The sequence below is a fragment of the Thrips palmi genome, unplaced genomic scaffold (assembly GCF_012932325.1).
Source record: "Thrips palmi isolate BJ-2018 unplaced genomic scaffold, TpBJ-2018v1 HiC_scaffold_19, whole genome shotgun sequence".
NCBI classification, from domain to species: Eukaryota; Metazoa; Arthropoda; class Insecta; order Thysanoptera; family Thripidae; genus Thrips; species Thrips palmi.
In genome coordinates, this window is record NW_023144628.1 from 7159337 (window position 1) to 7172390 (window position 13054).

The 13054-nt window shown below is 66.9% G+C and overlaps 1 protein-coding gene across 1 annotated transcript in view; it reads left to right on the top strand.

The window, feature by feature from the left end:
- Window positions 1-429: 429 nt before the first annotated feature.
- LOC117646294 (partitioning defective 3 homolog) overlaps window positions 430-13054 on the top strand; it is a 56820-nt gene continuing 44195 nt past the window's right edge. Inside the window, exon 1 of the mRNA XM_034387154.1 lies at window positions 430-858. Within this exon, the coding sequence (XP_034243045.1) occupies window positions 739-858 (120 nt within the window). The 5' untranslated portion in view covers window positions 430-738. The remainder of the gene's footprint in view (window positions 859-13054) is intronic.

The window sequence follows — 13054 nt, forward strand, 5'->3', positions numbered from 1 at the left end:
TCATCACTCTATCTCTCTCACACTCGTGACGCGCCTCGTTAGGGTGCGAGAGAGACGGAGCGACGAAACGAATCCTTCGGTGGTCGCTCAGCTGGAGCAGCGCTGGACCTTCTCCGCTGCAGCTGGGCAGCTGCACTGCAACCCGACCCGTCCAGGCGCTGTTCCAGGCTGCGGTCGCGGCGCGCGGCGAGTGCTCCTGGAGCCGGCCTGGAGTCTGCAGTCCCTCCAGCTGGAGTCCAGGCCGTTCCAGGACGGGGCGGCGGGGCGCGCCTGGAGAGCTCAACTTGAGGTGAAGCGACTATGCCGTGCACCTGGTGGAGGGGGTAGCGGCTGCAGCTGGAGCCACGGCCTGGCGTCGACGCCGTGCCTGGCGTGCCTCCCTCCTCCCCCAGTCCTCACCTCAGTCGTCGCCCGCCACGCCGCCACACCACGCCGCGCCAGTCAGTGTGCGCGCCGTGCTCGACGCGGCAACATGTCTGCGCGCGTTCCACCCGGGCTTCCCCTGTTCGCCGTTCGCCGCGCGGCACATGCGACTCTCAACGCGCCGCGGTCTTCCGGTTGTTGTTGTTGATAACGTGATAGAGTTGTTGTTGATTTGTGTGTGGTGCCAGTTGCCAGTCAGTGAAAAGTGTTGTCTGTTTCTGTGTATGTGTCTGCGTGCTCACGCGCCTGTGTTGTGATAGTGCAGTGAATTGTGAGTGGTTGTGGTGAAGTGCAGTGAACGTCAAGAGGAATGCCATGAAGGTGACGGTGTGCTTCGGGCCGGTGCGCGTCGTGGTGCCTTGCGGCCACGGCGACATCCTGGTCAAGGATTTGGTGCAGCAGGCGACGGTCCGCTACAAGAAGGCGTCTGGAAAGGTGAGACAAGACATCCCTTCCGACTCGTGCTCTTGGGCCTCCCCGGAGTCAGGGGAGGCTCCGGAACTGAAAACACTTGATGAAGGAAGTGAGTGCGGGGCCGAATGCTGCCTCACCGGCAACCAAACCGACCCAGGCGGTCTGGTGCTGGCCCTGCTGGCCCTGCCCTGCTGGCCCCTCAGCCGGCCCCGACCCCAACGAGCGAGTCCTCCTCTCCTCCCGTCCCCCTGCCCCCTGCCCGGGGCACCCCCCCCCCTTCCCCCGCCTCCAGCTCCGGCTTGCTCCGGCTCCGGCTGTGTCGGCTCCGGGCCGAGACTCGACTCGAGTACAACGAGTACCGCCCGCGCCAAAAGTTTTGCCCGTTCGGAACGATACCCGCGGCTCGCTGCTGCGGGGTTCTTGCAACCGCCAACAACGCAACCCCTCGGCGGCGAGGCGAAGCAGGGCGACGGCGTCTGCAGTCGAATCGCCTGGTGCGTGGCGGCAGTTACACGGGGCGGCGCCCTGCCTCCATGGTGGCGCCACCCGGCGCCAGGAGCATGTCAGGAGTCGCCCGGCGTCGGCGCCGACCGGGGCTGGGGCTGTCAGGCCCTGCGGCCCCCAGCGAGGGCTTCCCTTTCGGCGCGGAATGCGGGAGGGGAGGGGGAGGGGGAGGGCGACCACGGTGACTTGGCACTCAGTGCCGTGATGCTGCGCCCGTGCCTGGAGGACCCGCCAATCGGTCCGCGTCCGCGAGGTCTCCCAGTGCCGACTCTGGCTGGGCCACGATCGACAGCCGCCAATGTTTCGGAATGTTTTAGTTCCGATTCGCGCCGCGGTAGGGCTGGGCGGACCCGCGGACCAGGCCGGCAGGGCGCGGCGCGGGCAGGACTCGTTGGCGAAGGTCCTGGATCGGGTTCTCCGGCCGGCCGGTGCGGCGGGGCTGTGCGGGGCGGAGGGAATGGAGTGAGTTGGGGCCGGATTGCCCTGCTTTTGTGGAGGAGTAGCGGTCGCGGACCACCGCGCCGCGCCCCGCGCCGCCTTGCCCCGCCCCGCCGCCAGCGGCCAAGCCGGAACGGTCCCCAGACACGGAAGCGCCGAAATGGCTACTATCTCCGCCGAGATTCGAATGCCACGGCCCCAACGGTGCCGCTTTGCTGTCCGGGGGCTCGAGCCGCCCTCGTCGAGACCTCCCCGGTTACACTTGTCGTACCACGCTCGGCCCCCCGTTATCACTGTCGTATCGCATCAAACCGAGCGGATCCGAGCCGTCGACGGCAACCTGGCGTGGGCGCACGCGCATCACGCGCGTGTTCCTCGTCGGTTCACGGAGAGTGTTTTTGGCCCCATGGGATGGACGTGTTTCTGGGACCCATGGGGAGTTTTTCTGGTCCCGAGGAGAGTGTTTCTGCCCCCATGGGATTTGCTTTTTTGCCTACGGCTCCACGCTGATCGCTCCCCAGCAGGTTGGCGGTGTTCGCGACTGCGGCGGGGGCGGCTTGATAACTCTGCCACTGGCCAAGGATGCCCCCGTCGCGGTGCATTGCAGACTGCATTGCCTGCACTTCCCCATCCGCGTCGCCGCGTCGCCGCGTCGTCGGGGTGGCTGACGCGCCCGGCCGTCCGGCCGTCCGCCGCTCGGGGTGACGTGACGATGCGTCACTCCGCGTCACGTCCGCGGCGAAGCAGTGAGTCACTGCGGTCGCGCGTGCAAAAGGCAGAGGGCGCCGTTTTGTCCAGGCGAGCCTCGCTCGCTCGCATGCGGGCCGTACTCTCAGTGTAGGGACCTTCCGACGACGGACGCGCTCCGAATGTCTCTCCGTGCGGCATTGCTGGGCATTGCCCGCTTGGCCGTTGTTGTGTTTTTTTGCGAGGGGGAGGGCTGGTTACTTCACCTTGGCTTTACTTTACGGCCCACTTGTCGGAACTGCCAGTTTCGATCGGTTCCTTTTTTTGCGTCGTGAAAAAGCCGAACCGCGAGCAGGGCGCCGCGCGGTGACGGTGGCGATACTCTGGCGATGGAGGAGCAGCCGCTGGGGGGGCGTGGCGAGGCGAGGACTGGTCGGGGCACACGGCCCCACACGGCACTCGGGGTCTCGGTCTCGCCGCCCCGCCGCCGGTCCGGCGCTGTAGTATTTAGGTTAGCAGTTATCAGCTCGCCAAGTCGCACCGGCCTGCCCGGGCCGTGCCCGCCGTGCCCATGTGTGTGTGTGTCCGTGTGTGTGTGCACCTGCCGGCCCCGTCGCTCCATCCGGCGAGGAAGGTGGCCTTGTACCGCCACGAACGACGCCACGCTCGGGATGCCCGCCGCTGCAGAGCGATTCCGCACAGTGTTTCTGCGCTCTCTCTCTCTCTCTTGCCCCACGAGTGCGAGAGAGACAGCGGCGAGAGCACTGTGCGGCCTCTGCAGCGCCTTGATCATCAGTTCGTTGGCGCCGACAGGGCTGGACCTTGGTGGCCAGCTCGACGGCCGGCTTGGCGTGCAGCCGGAGCGGCGCGGCCCGTAGGCGCGTGGGGCGGCGGTGGCGGCGTCCTCCGGTCGAAGCGTATTGGGGGGCCGGGGCCGCCGCCACCCGCCGCCGCGCTGCTCGGCTTTGCCGCGAGTTCCAGCCAATCGATACCCCAGCGGGGCCTCCCAGGGCCCGGCCGGGGCCCCACTCGCCTCACCCAGATGACGGCCTGACGGGCTGCTCTGCCCCGACGGCGTAGGCGCCGCCGTGGGCGGCCGGCCGAGAGCCCTTGTTACACTGTGGTCGGTCACAGGGGCGTCGCAGGGCGCCTGCAGGCTGACTCCAAGGTTCGTTCCTGTCCTTCGGTGTTCCTGGGGGCAGAAGGACAGTTTGCTGACGCAAGAGGCGATGGCCCCCGTGTCCGCCTTCGCCGTGTTGGGGTGACCCTGCCCTTGTGCTTCGCGCTGCGCGCTGCGTGCTGCCTGCAAGCTGCATACGCGTCCGCCCTCGCCGTGCGTGGCCTGGCGTTGCGCCACGGCGCGGCCAGCAGTGCGTCGCCGTCGTGACGCGGCTCGCGCGGCGCGGTGCGCGTACGGCACGTCCTATCGCGTGAGGGGCATGATTACGATGTGGGTCGCGGCGTCTCCGTCGCACTCGCACCGCGTCCGAGCGCCTGGCGCCTGGCTGGGCCTGGCTGGGCCTGGCTCGCCCGCGGCCAGGCGCAGGTGGGTGCGGCCCGGGACGTCCTGGTCGTCCTGGACGCCGCCAGCGTGGTGGCGTGCTTGGCGGCGTGCTCGCGCTGCCCGCGGGTCGGTCCTTCGCCGCTTCGCACTGCTTGTTGGCGCCAAGGACGCCTCCCGGTCGGGCCGGTCTGCGCTGCGCCTTTCCCTCGCGGGCGGCAGGGCGCCGCGGGCGGCGGCGGCGGCCTTCCTTGTCAGCGCGTCCTACCGCGCCATGCCGAAGAATCGTTTGTCGCCCTGTCTCTCTCTCACACCGACAGGCCGCCCTGCCAGTGCGACAGAGACAGCGACACTCCGGACGCAGTGTCCTGCCGCGATACCCTAGGGACTCCGCGCTTCGTCCTCGTCTCGCGCGTCGAAATCTCCTTCAATCCCGAATCCCGACGCCCAGGCTGCTCGCTGGCGGCCACAGAATCTGCGGCACTGGACGCTGGAGACGCACCTCTTCGTCGCTCACCGAAGCCGCACCCCGTCCGAGCTGTCCGAGCAGTCCTCGAGCGAGGCAGAGACAGACGCGGCACAATGCGGGGCGGTCGCGGGGCGGGCCGCGTGACGCAACGCCTCGTCGGTGCGAGCGAGAGAGAAAGAGGGCCCGCTGCGTGCGGATGGACCGAGGGGCCGAGAGGCCGAGGGGCCCAAACACGCGGCGCGGCTCTCCAGCGCGGCTACAGCCGGGCGACTCCGAGGGACCGCGTCGTCGCTGTCTCCCTCGCACTCTGACGGGGCGCCCCGTGAGTGCGATAGAGAACGAGCGGCGAAGGCGAAACGCCTCTTTGGAATGGGTCTGCCGCTAGGCCGCGGCGCTGCGAGGAGGGCGCGGGCCGCGGACCGCGCGCGGTGTTGCCAACTGGAGAGAGAGGTCCTCCAGCAGCGCGGCCTGGCGCGGCCCTGGCCTAGGTCAAGCCCGGTGTGGCGGCACGGCGGCGCGGCACGGCGCGATGCCTGCCCCGCGAGGCGCCTTGATTTGATCGGCGGGGGCGCGTCCGACGTCCTGGTGGACGTCCCGGTGGACCGAGCGAGGCTGGTGGCGATGACGCGGCGCGGCGGCCTCAACCTGCAGGACCTGCGGGGCCTGCAAAGGTGAGCGGGGCGTGCTCGCTTGGCGCTCGACGGCGGTCGTGCGGGGGAAGGGGGAAGGGGTTGGGAGGGAAGAGGCTCGAGCTCGACCCGCAGTGGAGTGGAGTAACTGTAGTGCCTCTGCCCGCCATCCTCAGCCCGGCCGCACAGTGGGCCAGAAGACCGGTGGAGGCGGTCAAGTCACTAAATGGGACTCGAACCGAACGTGTGACCCCATCAATGGATAGCTCTCCGAACGAGGAATCCATTGGTGGGGTCACACGTTTGGTTCGAGTCCTGTTTAGCGACGCTGGAGCTCAAAACGCGTTGAGAGTGTTGGCCAGCTGAGCCGGTCTTCTGGCCCACCGCGGGCCGCCTTGGCTTGGCGGCTTGGCCGCGGCGTGCACTTTGGGCGCGGACGGTACTTGAACCTGGCCGCGGGGGTGCGCGAGGGTGCCGCGGCGTCTCGCTTGGCGGCCCGGCCGGGCCCGGCTCGCCGCTCCCTGCTCCCCCACCGGAAGGAAGGAAGGTCGGCCGGCCAGGACGGCGGCGTTGTGGAGGGCGACGGGGTGCAACAGGGACGCGGCGGTGCAACCGGTGCCACTCTCTCTCACACCCATGTGGGCTAGCCTGTGGGTGCGAGAGAGGCAGATACGAAAGCGATGTTGGGAATCGCTTCTCAGCACCGCTATCGCAGTGCTGGCGCGTGGTGGCGTCGCGGGGCGCGGCGCGGCGCAGTGTACCAGCGTGCTCCTCGCGGCCCTCGGCCCTCCGCGCGGTGCACGTTGCGCGGCCAGTCCCTTCACGTCGACGTCGGCCTGGCCGGGCCGGGCCGGCCGTTTGATTAAAGCCGCGTGCAGTTGGCCGCGCCGTGGGCACGCCGTGGGTCGTGTTCGCGCCAGCACTGCGCCAGCGACGCACTTGCACCTGCATCCCGCGCTGTTGCCAGCTCGGGCGGCCCGGCCCGCGGCCCGCCGCGCAATAACAACACAACTAAAGTAAAGCAAGGGGCTGGCCGGCGGGCTGGCTGGGCTGGCCGCGGTGATTTGAAGCCCGCCATAATTAGGAACGTGGGAGACCTGCCTGCTGACTGGCTGACTGCGCAGGTGGACGCCACGCCACGCCTCGCTTGGCCACGCCACGCCGCCCTGCGTATACGCATGCTCCACGCATGGATGCCCGGGCCTGCCCCCACACTGCCCCCGGCCGCGGACGGACACACGTAAATGGCCTCGATGCTATCGGCGGCGACCCTTCCCCTCCCCGCCCGGTGCATCCTGCAGCCTGGCAGTGCCGTGCCGTGCCGTGCGGCGGTACCCGTCCGCTCCGCCCCCGAGAGGCGCGCCAGTGGCTGCCTTTGGCGGCCGACCCGCCCCGCCGGTTTGGATGTGCGCATGATTGTCGGGGCCACCGTGTGATACTGGTTCCAGGTTCCCACCGCGGCGTCGTGGCCAAACCGCTCGCCCGTCCAGGATAGCGATCGGCGTCGTGCGCCCGCCGCGCCGTCATCTATCTAATGATGGCCTGGGAATGATCGGGTATTATTCGAGGCGGCTGGGCCAGCAGGGCTTTTCGTCGCTCTGTCTCTCTCGCACGGCCCCCGGACGCCGCAAGGGAGTAAGAGAGACAGCGCGGCGGCCTGGCCTGGTTTGTTTTGGCTGCCGCGGCCCCGGTGTCTTGGACCTTTTGGACGTCGGCGTCGTGCGCGCGGTTGCGGCGCTGCTGCAGGTCAAGAAGTGAATTGCCGCGGTGCGGTGACCTGGTTTCGCGGGGTGGGAGGGGGTGGCGGCGGCGCATCGTCCCGTGGGTCCCGAGCGCGGCGGCGCGGCGCTGTGCCCCGGCCCTCTGTCCCTCTGCTCGGCGTGGTACGGCGTGGTACGTGGGGGCGGGGTGGCGTGAGGCCGAGCGGGCGGGCACCGCGGCCAAGGTCGGGGCCCGCCGGTCCGCCTCGCGGCTTTCTGCCTCGCAGTGTGCTCGCGCTGGCGCCGCCCCGCCCCGCCCCGCCACTCTTTGCACCGCCACCGCCGTCACTGCCACTTGTTTGCGCGGCGCCACTCCGTTCCGCTGCATGTACTCCGTTTGCCTCGTTGTCGCCGTCGTTCCACTTAGAGGTGCAGCCCGCGGCCGGCCTGCCAAAGGGCCTGCCGGAGGACTGCAGCCCGAGGGGCGCCTAGGGCGGCCGAAGCGCCGAAGGACTACGACGCCGTAGCGGCTGGCCGGCCGGCCGTCGTGTTGTTGGCTCTGGTTCCAGGAATGCCGCCTGCACTTCCCTCTCCCTCTCTCTCTCTCTCTCTCTCTCTCTCTCTCTCTCTCTCTCTCTCTCCCCCTCGCCCTCCTGATCACTCCTGCATGCCGTGGCCGCCCCGCGGCGATGTCTCTACTGGCCTGCCCTGCCGACCGATTCAGAAGAGTTGCTTCGTCGCTCTCTCTGTCTCTGTCGCACTCGTGCGCCGTAGGGGCGCGAGAGAGACAGACCGACACCGGCCCTCTGAATCACTCGGCTGATCGTAGTCTGTGTCTCTCTGGCACGTCTACCTACTAGCGCCCGTGGTGGCGTCAGCGCACAGTTTATGGATGTGCTGCCGGAGTGCACCACACTGCACTTGCACTGCAGGGCGCTGGACGCGCGGGTCGCTGTCCTATTTATGCTGCTCTGCTCGCCGGCGCGGCGTGTAATTAAAACGTCTGCCTACAGTGGCGCGGCACGGCGGAGTGGCCGCGCTGGAGTCTGCCGGCCGGACGCCTGGACGTCTCTGAAGTCTGAAAGGCGCTGCCGCGCTGCCCGGCTGACGGGTTAACCATCACGCCGTGCGCGGCTGCGCGGCCGTGCGAGGTTCGAGGTTTAGTTTGGGGCTGCACGCACGCACGGCGCACGGCAACGCGCAGCAAGGCGCGGCAAGGCGCAGCAAGGCGCGGCGCAGGAGAGAGCTCGGCGGTCGTGCCGCGGCAGTTGGCAGCACTGCGCTGTAGTCCCTTGTACCGGTGGCCTAGGTTGTCTATCCTGCAGACCGACTCCGAGAGTCGTTTTCGTCGCTCTGCCTCTCTCGCTCCTACACGGGACGCCCCAGGAGTGCGAGAGGGACAGGGCCGCCTGCTGGCGTGGCCGCGTGGCCGCGTGGCCGGCCGGCCCTGTTGGCCGTGGCGGCCGGTCGGTCGGTCGCATGATCATCCGAGCGTGGCCGCGTGGCGGTACACACAGTGCACGGCACGGCGGCACGGCGTCGCCTGGACACTCGGCTCGCCCACGGCCCTAGAGTGCGAGGAAGTGGTGCACGACTGCCTGTCCTTGCGGCCCGGCAGCGTGGGCCCGGCGCGGCGGGGCGCTGGCGGCGCTGGCGGTCTAGATCGCCTCGCCGAGCGCGCCGAGCGCCGTGCACACAAAGGTAGGCGCCATCCCGACGTCGTCCCGACGCCGTTAGCTCTCGTCGTAAAAAAAGCGCGCCGGCATGATGGCGGTGGGGGTAATATCGAGCCATGTTCGCACAGGCCTCGCCGACGGCGGTTTTTCATTTTTGGGCGCTTGGAGAGCGCGGGGCGTTTTTCGGAGGGACGTCGTCATTGTGGCGTCGTGTCGCCGCGGCCATCCAGCTGCGTCGTCGGCCTGTCTCTCTCGCACTCGCGGGGCGTCCCGTGTTGGTGAGAGAGAGAGACAGCGCGACGACTCTCGGAATCAGTCTACTACTGCGGGGGGTAAAAAATAGCAGAGGAGACGAAGGACGCAGAAGGTGAGGATGACATTTGCGCGCAGTTGTTGCTGCTGGAGAGAGAGAGAGAGAGAGAGAGAGAGAGAGAGAGAGAGAGACAGAGAGAGAGAGAGAGAGAGAGAGAGAGAGGCGAGGCGATGCAACAGGTGGCGGCGCGGTGGCGGTATGTCCAGCGCGGCCTTGTGTCAGTGTGTGTGTCTGTGTCTGTGAGTGTGCAGGCAGCCCGATGCAACCTTGCCGCGCTAATCGGCTGCACGCCGTTGCATGGGACGAACGGCGTCGCATTGCTTGGCGTTGCAAACGCCGCCGCGATGGCTCGCGCTAACGAGGCGAGCAATGCGTGGATGGAATGTCGCAAAAGAAATCAATGAAAATGGTCTTGATTTCCTACATCGAAGCCTTTTTTTTGAAAAGGTTTTTTCGCCCGTCGATTGCCGCGGCGCCCACATGCGGCCGTCGGTGATGTGGTGCGGTACACTGCGGTGTACGTATCGCGTGCCCACCGTCCGTCTGTCTGCCTGTCTGTCCGTCCGATCGCCGCCTAATTAATGGCCCATTGACATTGTCCGGGCCATCCGGCGATGCGGCGCGATGTCTCGGATTTATGGCGAACGCTGCTGGTTTAATCTGCACGGGCATGCCGTGCGTGCCGCGGCGTGCCGTCGCGGATCGCCGGAGAAAAAGGGAGGAATATTACGAAGTTGTGGAAGAGGTCTCTCTCTCTCTCTCTCTCTCTCTCTCCCCTCCCCCAGCTGGCCGCGCCGCAGCTGGGCCCCTCTGTGTGCGCCATGCTACGCGATGCTTGGTGCCGCCACCGTGAGAGAGGCAGAAAAAAAGTGGAGTGAGTGAGTGGGCTTTATTGTCCGCCAGAACATCCACACCTGTCATTGGACGGCACGGCACGCCACCACACTGCACTGCACAGTGGACTTGCCAGAAGACCGGTGGAGGAGGCCAGAATTCTAGAAGCGTTTTGAGCTCTAGAGCCGCCAAATGGGACTCGACCCGAACGTTTGACCCCACCAATGGATTGCTCTCCGAACGAGCAATCCATTGGTGCGGGGTCACACGTTCGGTTCGAGTTCCGTTTAGCGTCTTTAGAGCTCAAAACGCGTCTAGAGTTTCGGCCGCCGGCGCCGGTCTTCTGGCAAATTCACTGTGCACTGGCGGCGGGAAAGGAGGCTCGTCTTCTCGATTTTGGTTTACAGAAGTTGGCGGGCGTGTGCGGCGGGGCCCCGGGCCGAGCCTCGGAGCGTGACGCGGGCGGTTGTGTCTGTGTGTTGTTCTCGTGTGTGTGAGCGTGTTGTGTGTGTGGAGCTGCTACCTCGCTCCAGGGACTTACTTACACCGCGGCAGCACTAGATAGACCGGCTCCGTTTTCACTCATTTCACGGCCATTTAAGGTCGAAAATGGACAGGAACGCCCCAGCCAGCCCACGCCTCCCGTGAGTGCCTCCCGCCGGCGAGTGTGAGTCCACTATGAACGTGCGTGAGTGTTTAGCTTATTAACGCGGTGTGTGTCCCAACGGGACACTGCGAGGCGCATGGCGCGCCTCCCGTCTTGTCGCTTTTCGTCGCTCTGTCTCTCTCGCACCCGCACGGGCGCCCCATGAGTGCGAGAGGGACAGAGCGACGAGCGTACTGTTCGTAGTCGGGCAGTGCTTGTCGCGTCCCACGTGCCGGCCACCGTGCTGGGGCGTAAGCCGTAAGCCCGCGTGTTAATTGCGTCCAGCAGACTGATTCCGAGAGTCGCTTTCGTCGCTCTGTCTCTCTCGCACCTGCACGGGACGCGCCATGAGTGCGAGAGAGACGGAGCGACGAAAACGACTCTCGGAATCAGTCTGCCGGGACATGCAGTGCAGGCCATGCAGGCCCACTGGGAGGGCGGCTTGTCCTCGGCGAGGCGGAGGCGCCGTGTGCGCGCACATCGCACAACGCCCTCGGCGTCGTCGGCGACCTCGGCGGCGTCGGGGAGGCCGCAAGGGGTTGTCGGCCCGCCCGGCTGTCCGAAACGGAGCGTCGTCGCTCTGTCTCTCTCTCGGCCGCGCGCCGCGCAGGACGGCCGTGAGTGCGGGAGGGACGGAGCGACGGCCTGGCCCGCCGACCGGCTGGGCTGGCTGGCGTGAATCGCTTGCTCAACGTTTCCCGGAAGCAGCCGGAAGCTCGCGGGCAATGGCGGCGGTGGTGCGGCGGCTGGCTCCTCGGAGCTTTGGCCCGCGGATGCCGGCGCCAAGGTCAAGCGCGTCCGCCCCGCCCCGCCCCGCCCCGCCCCGCCCCGCCCCGCCCCCAGCCGTGATTCACCTCGCCCGCTGGAGTGCTGGAGTGGCCCGCCACGGCCCCGCGCGCGAATCGGCTCCAGCAGGCTGTCCGTTTCGTCGCTCTGTCTCTCTCGCGCCCATAGGGACGCCCCATCAGTCCGAGAGAGACAGGCGACGACAACGACTCTCGGAATGAGTCTGCAGCCGCGGGCTCCAGTTGGCGCTCACACACTGCCACCAGGCCGGGCCGGCCGGGGCCTGCGAAACTCGAGGCGCCGTTTTCTCAGGGAAATTCCTTTCCCGGGCGGCGATGGGTATTGTCTTGATTTGGGACCGAAAATGACGGGTTTCCTGTTTGCCGGTCTGGTTGGGGGAGCGGAGCGACAGCAGGGCCACTTTGCAACCCCCCCCCCCAACCCCTCTGCCCTCCGCCCCGGCACCGGCCAGGGGGTTGCCCCGGTTGCCCCCGTCGAGGCAAATTGGCCGAACGGAAGATGACAGGTCAGGTAGGCCGCGAATTCCCTCTCATCGCGGTCGAAAATTCCGGGCGCGTTTTAAGCTGCAGAGTCGCTAAATGGGACTCAAATCGCACGCGTAACCCCACCAATGGGTTGCTCTCCGAACGAGGAATCCATTGGTGGGGTCACACGTTCAGTTCGAGTCCTGTTCAGCTCAACGCGTCTAGAGTTTCGGTCGCCTGCACCGGTCCTCTGGCCCACTGTGCCTCTCCTCGCGGTCATGGCCGTGGCCCTCCTCCTTCTCCTTCTCTCTTTTGACACCGGAAAGGAAAAGCTCTGCTCAAATTACCGGGACGCGAGTCCCTGCTGGATTGTTGGTGGGATGCTGTTCTGTCTGTCTGTCTGTCTGTCTGTCTGTCTGTCTGTCTGTCTGTCTGTCTGAATGTGCGACGTGAGCGGTAAAGCTGAAGCTGTGGAGCTTTCGGCGACGGAAAAAGCCGCCGGAAACATACCAAACGCCGCGTTCCCCATTTTTTTTCCCGCCAAAACGCATGAGCAGCAACGGGTACTAGCCTGCTGCTTTTGTGACGCGCTCGAAAGCGACGTTCGTGGAAATAATGACAATCTGACAGTGGCGTGGCGCCGTGCCAGCTTCCCTCCCCGCTGGACTGTTCTTTTTCTTCCTTTTCCGCGCCTATCGCTGGCTGGCTGGCTGGCTGTGGCTGCATCGCCATTTGCACACAATGCACACAGGCCGCGAAGTGGAGCCCAGCCAAGGCGGAGCCAAGGCGTCCCGGCCCTGCTTGTCAATCCTAGCCTCTATGCCGCGTCTATCCAGCCTCTAGCCTCTATCCGTCCAGAATTGAATAGAATGGGCATCGCCGCGTCGGCAATTAGCTTGTTGGCGAAGTGCGAAGGGCGGCGCCGGGAGTCGAACCCAGAACCCCGAGGAGGGTGTGTTACCAGTGTACCGAAGGGCCGCCGGATGTGTGCCCAGTGTCGCTGCGTGTGTGTTGCTGGGGGCGACGGCCGATTGGGGAGCCCTGCAGCAGGTTGGTTCCGAAAGGGCGCCACTTTGTCGCAGTCTCTCTCGCACCTGCACGGGACGCCCCATGAGTGCGAGAGAGAGAGAGAGAGAGAGAGCTGGCTGGTTCCCGCCGGCTTATCTCGGCCGTCGCACGCCCCCGTGTTGGTGCCCCGAGGTGCCCCGTGCCCCGTGGGGGTGGACGCGGTGGACGCGGGCGGGGGTCTCGGTGTCGTCGGCGGCGCCGCTGCAGCGCTGCAAAAGTGAAATTGCGCGGCACTATCGTCGCGTCGCGTCCCCGCGGTCCCCGCGCACAATGCTGCACGTGCTGGTAGAGACCGGCACCAAGGCTGGCACGGCAGGCTTATCGGTGTAATACATTCCGCCGCGCCGTGCCGCGCCGCAATGGCGGAGAAAACTTGGACACGGAGGGAGGACCGCGACGACGGACTTATGGAAATCCGCGACCCGCGCGGTGAAATCGCGTACGGCCTGCAGGCTGACTCCCCTGCTGCCTCTCTCGCACC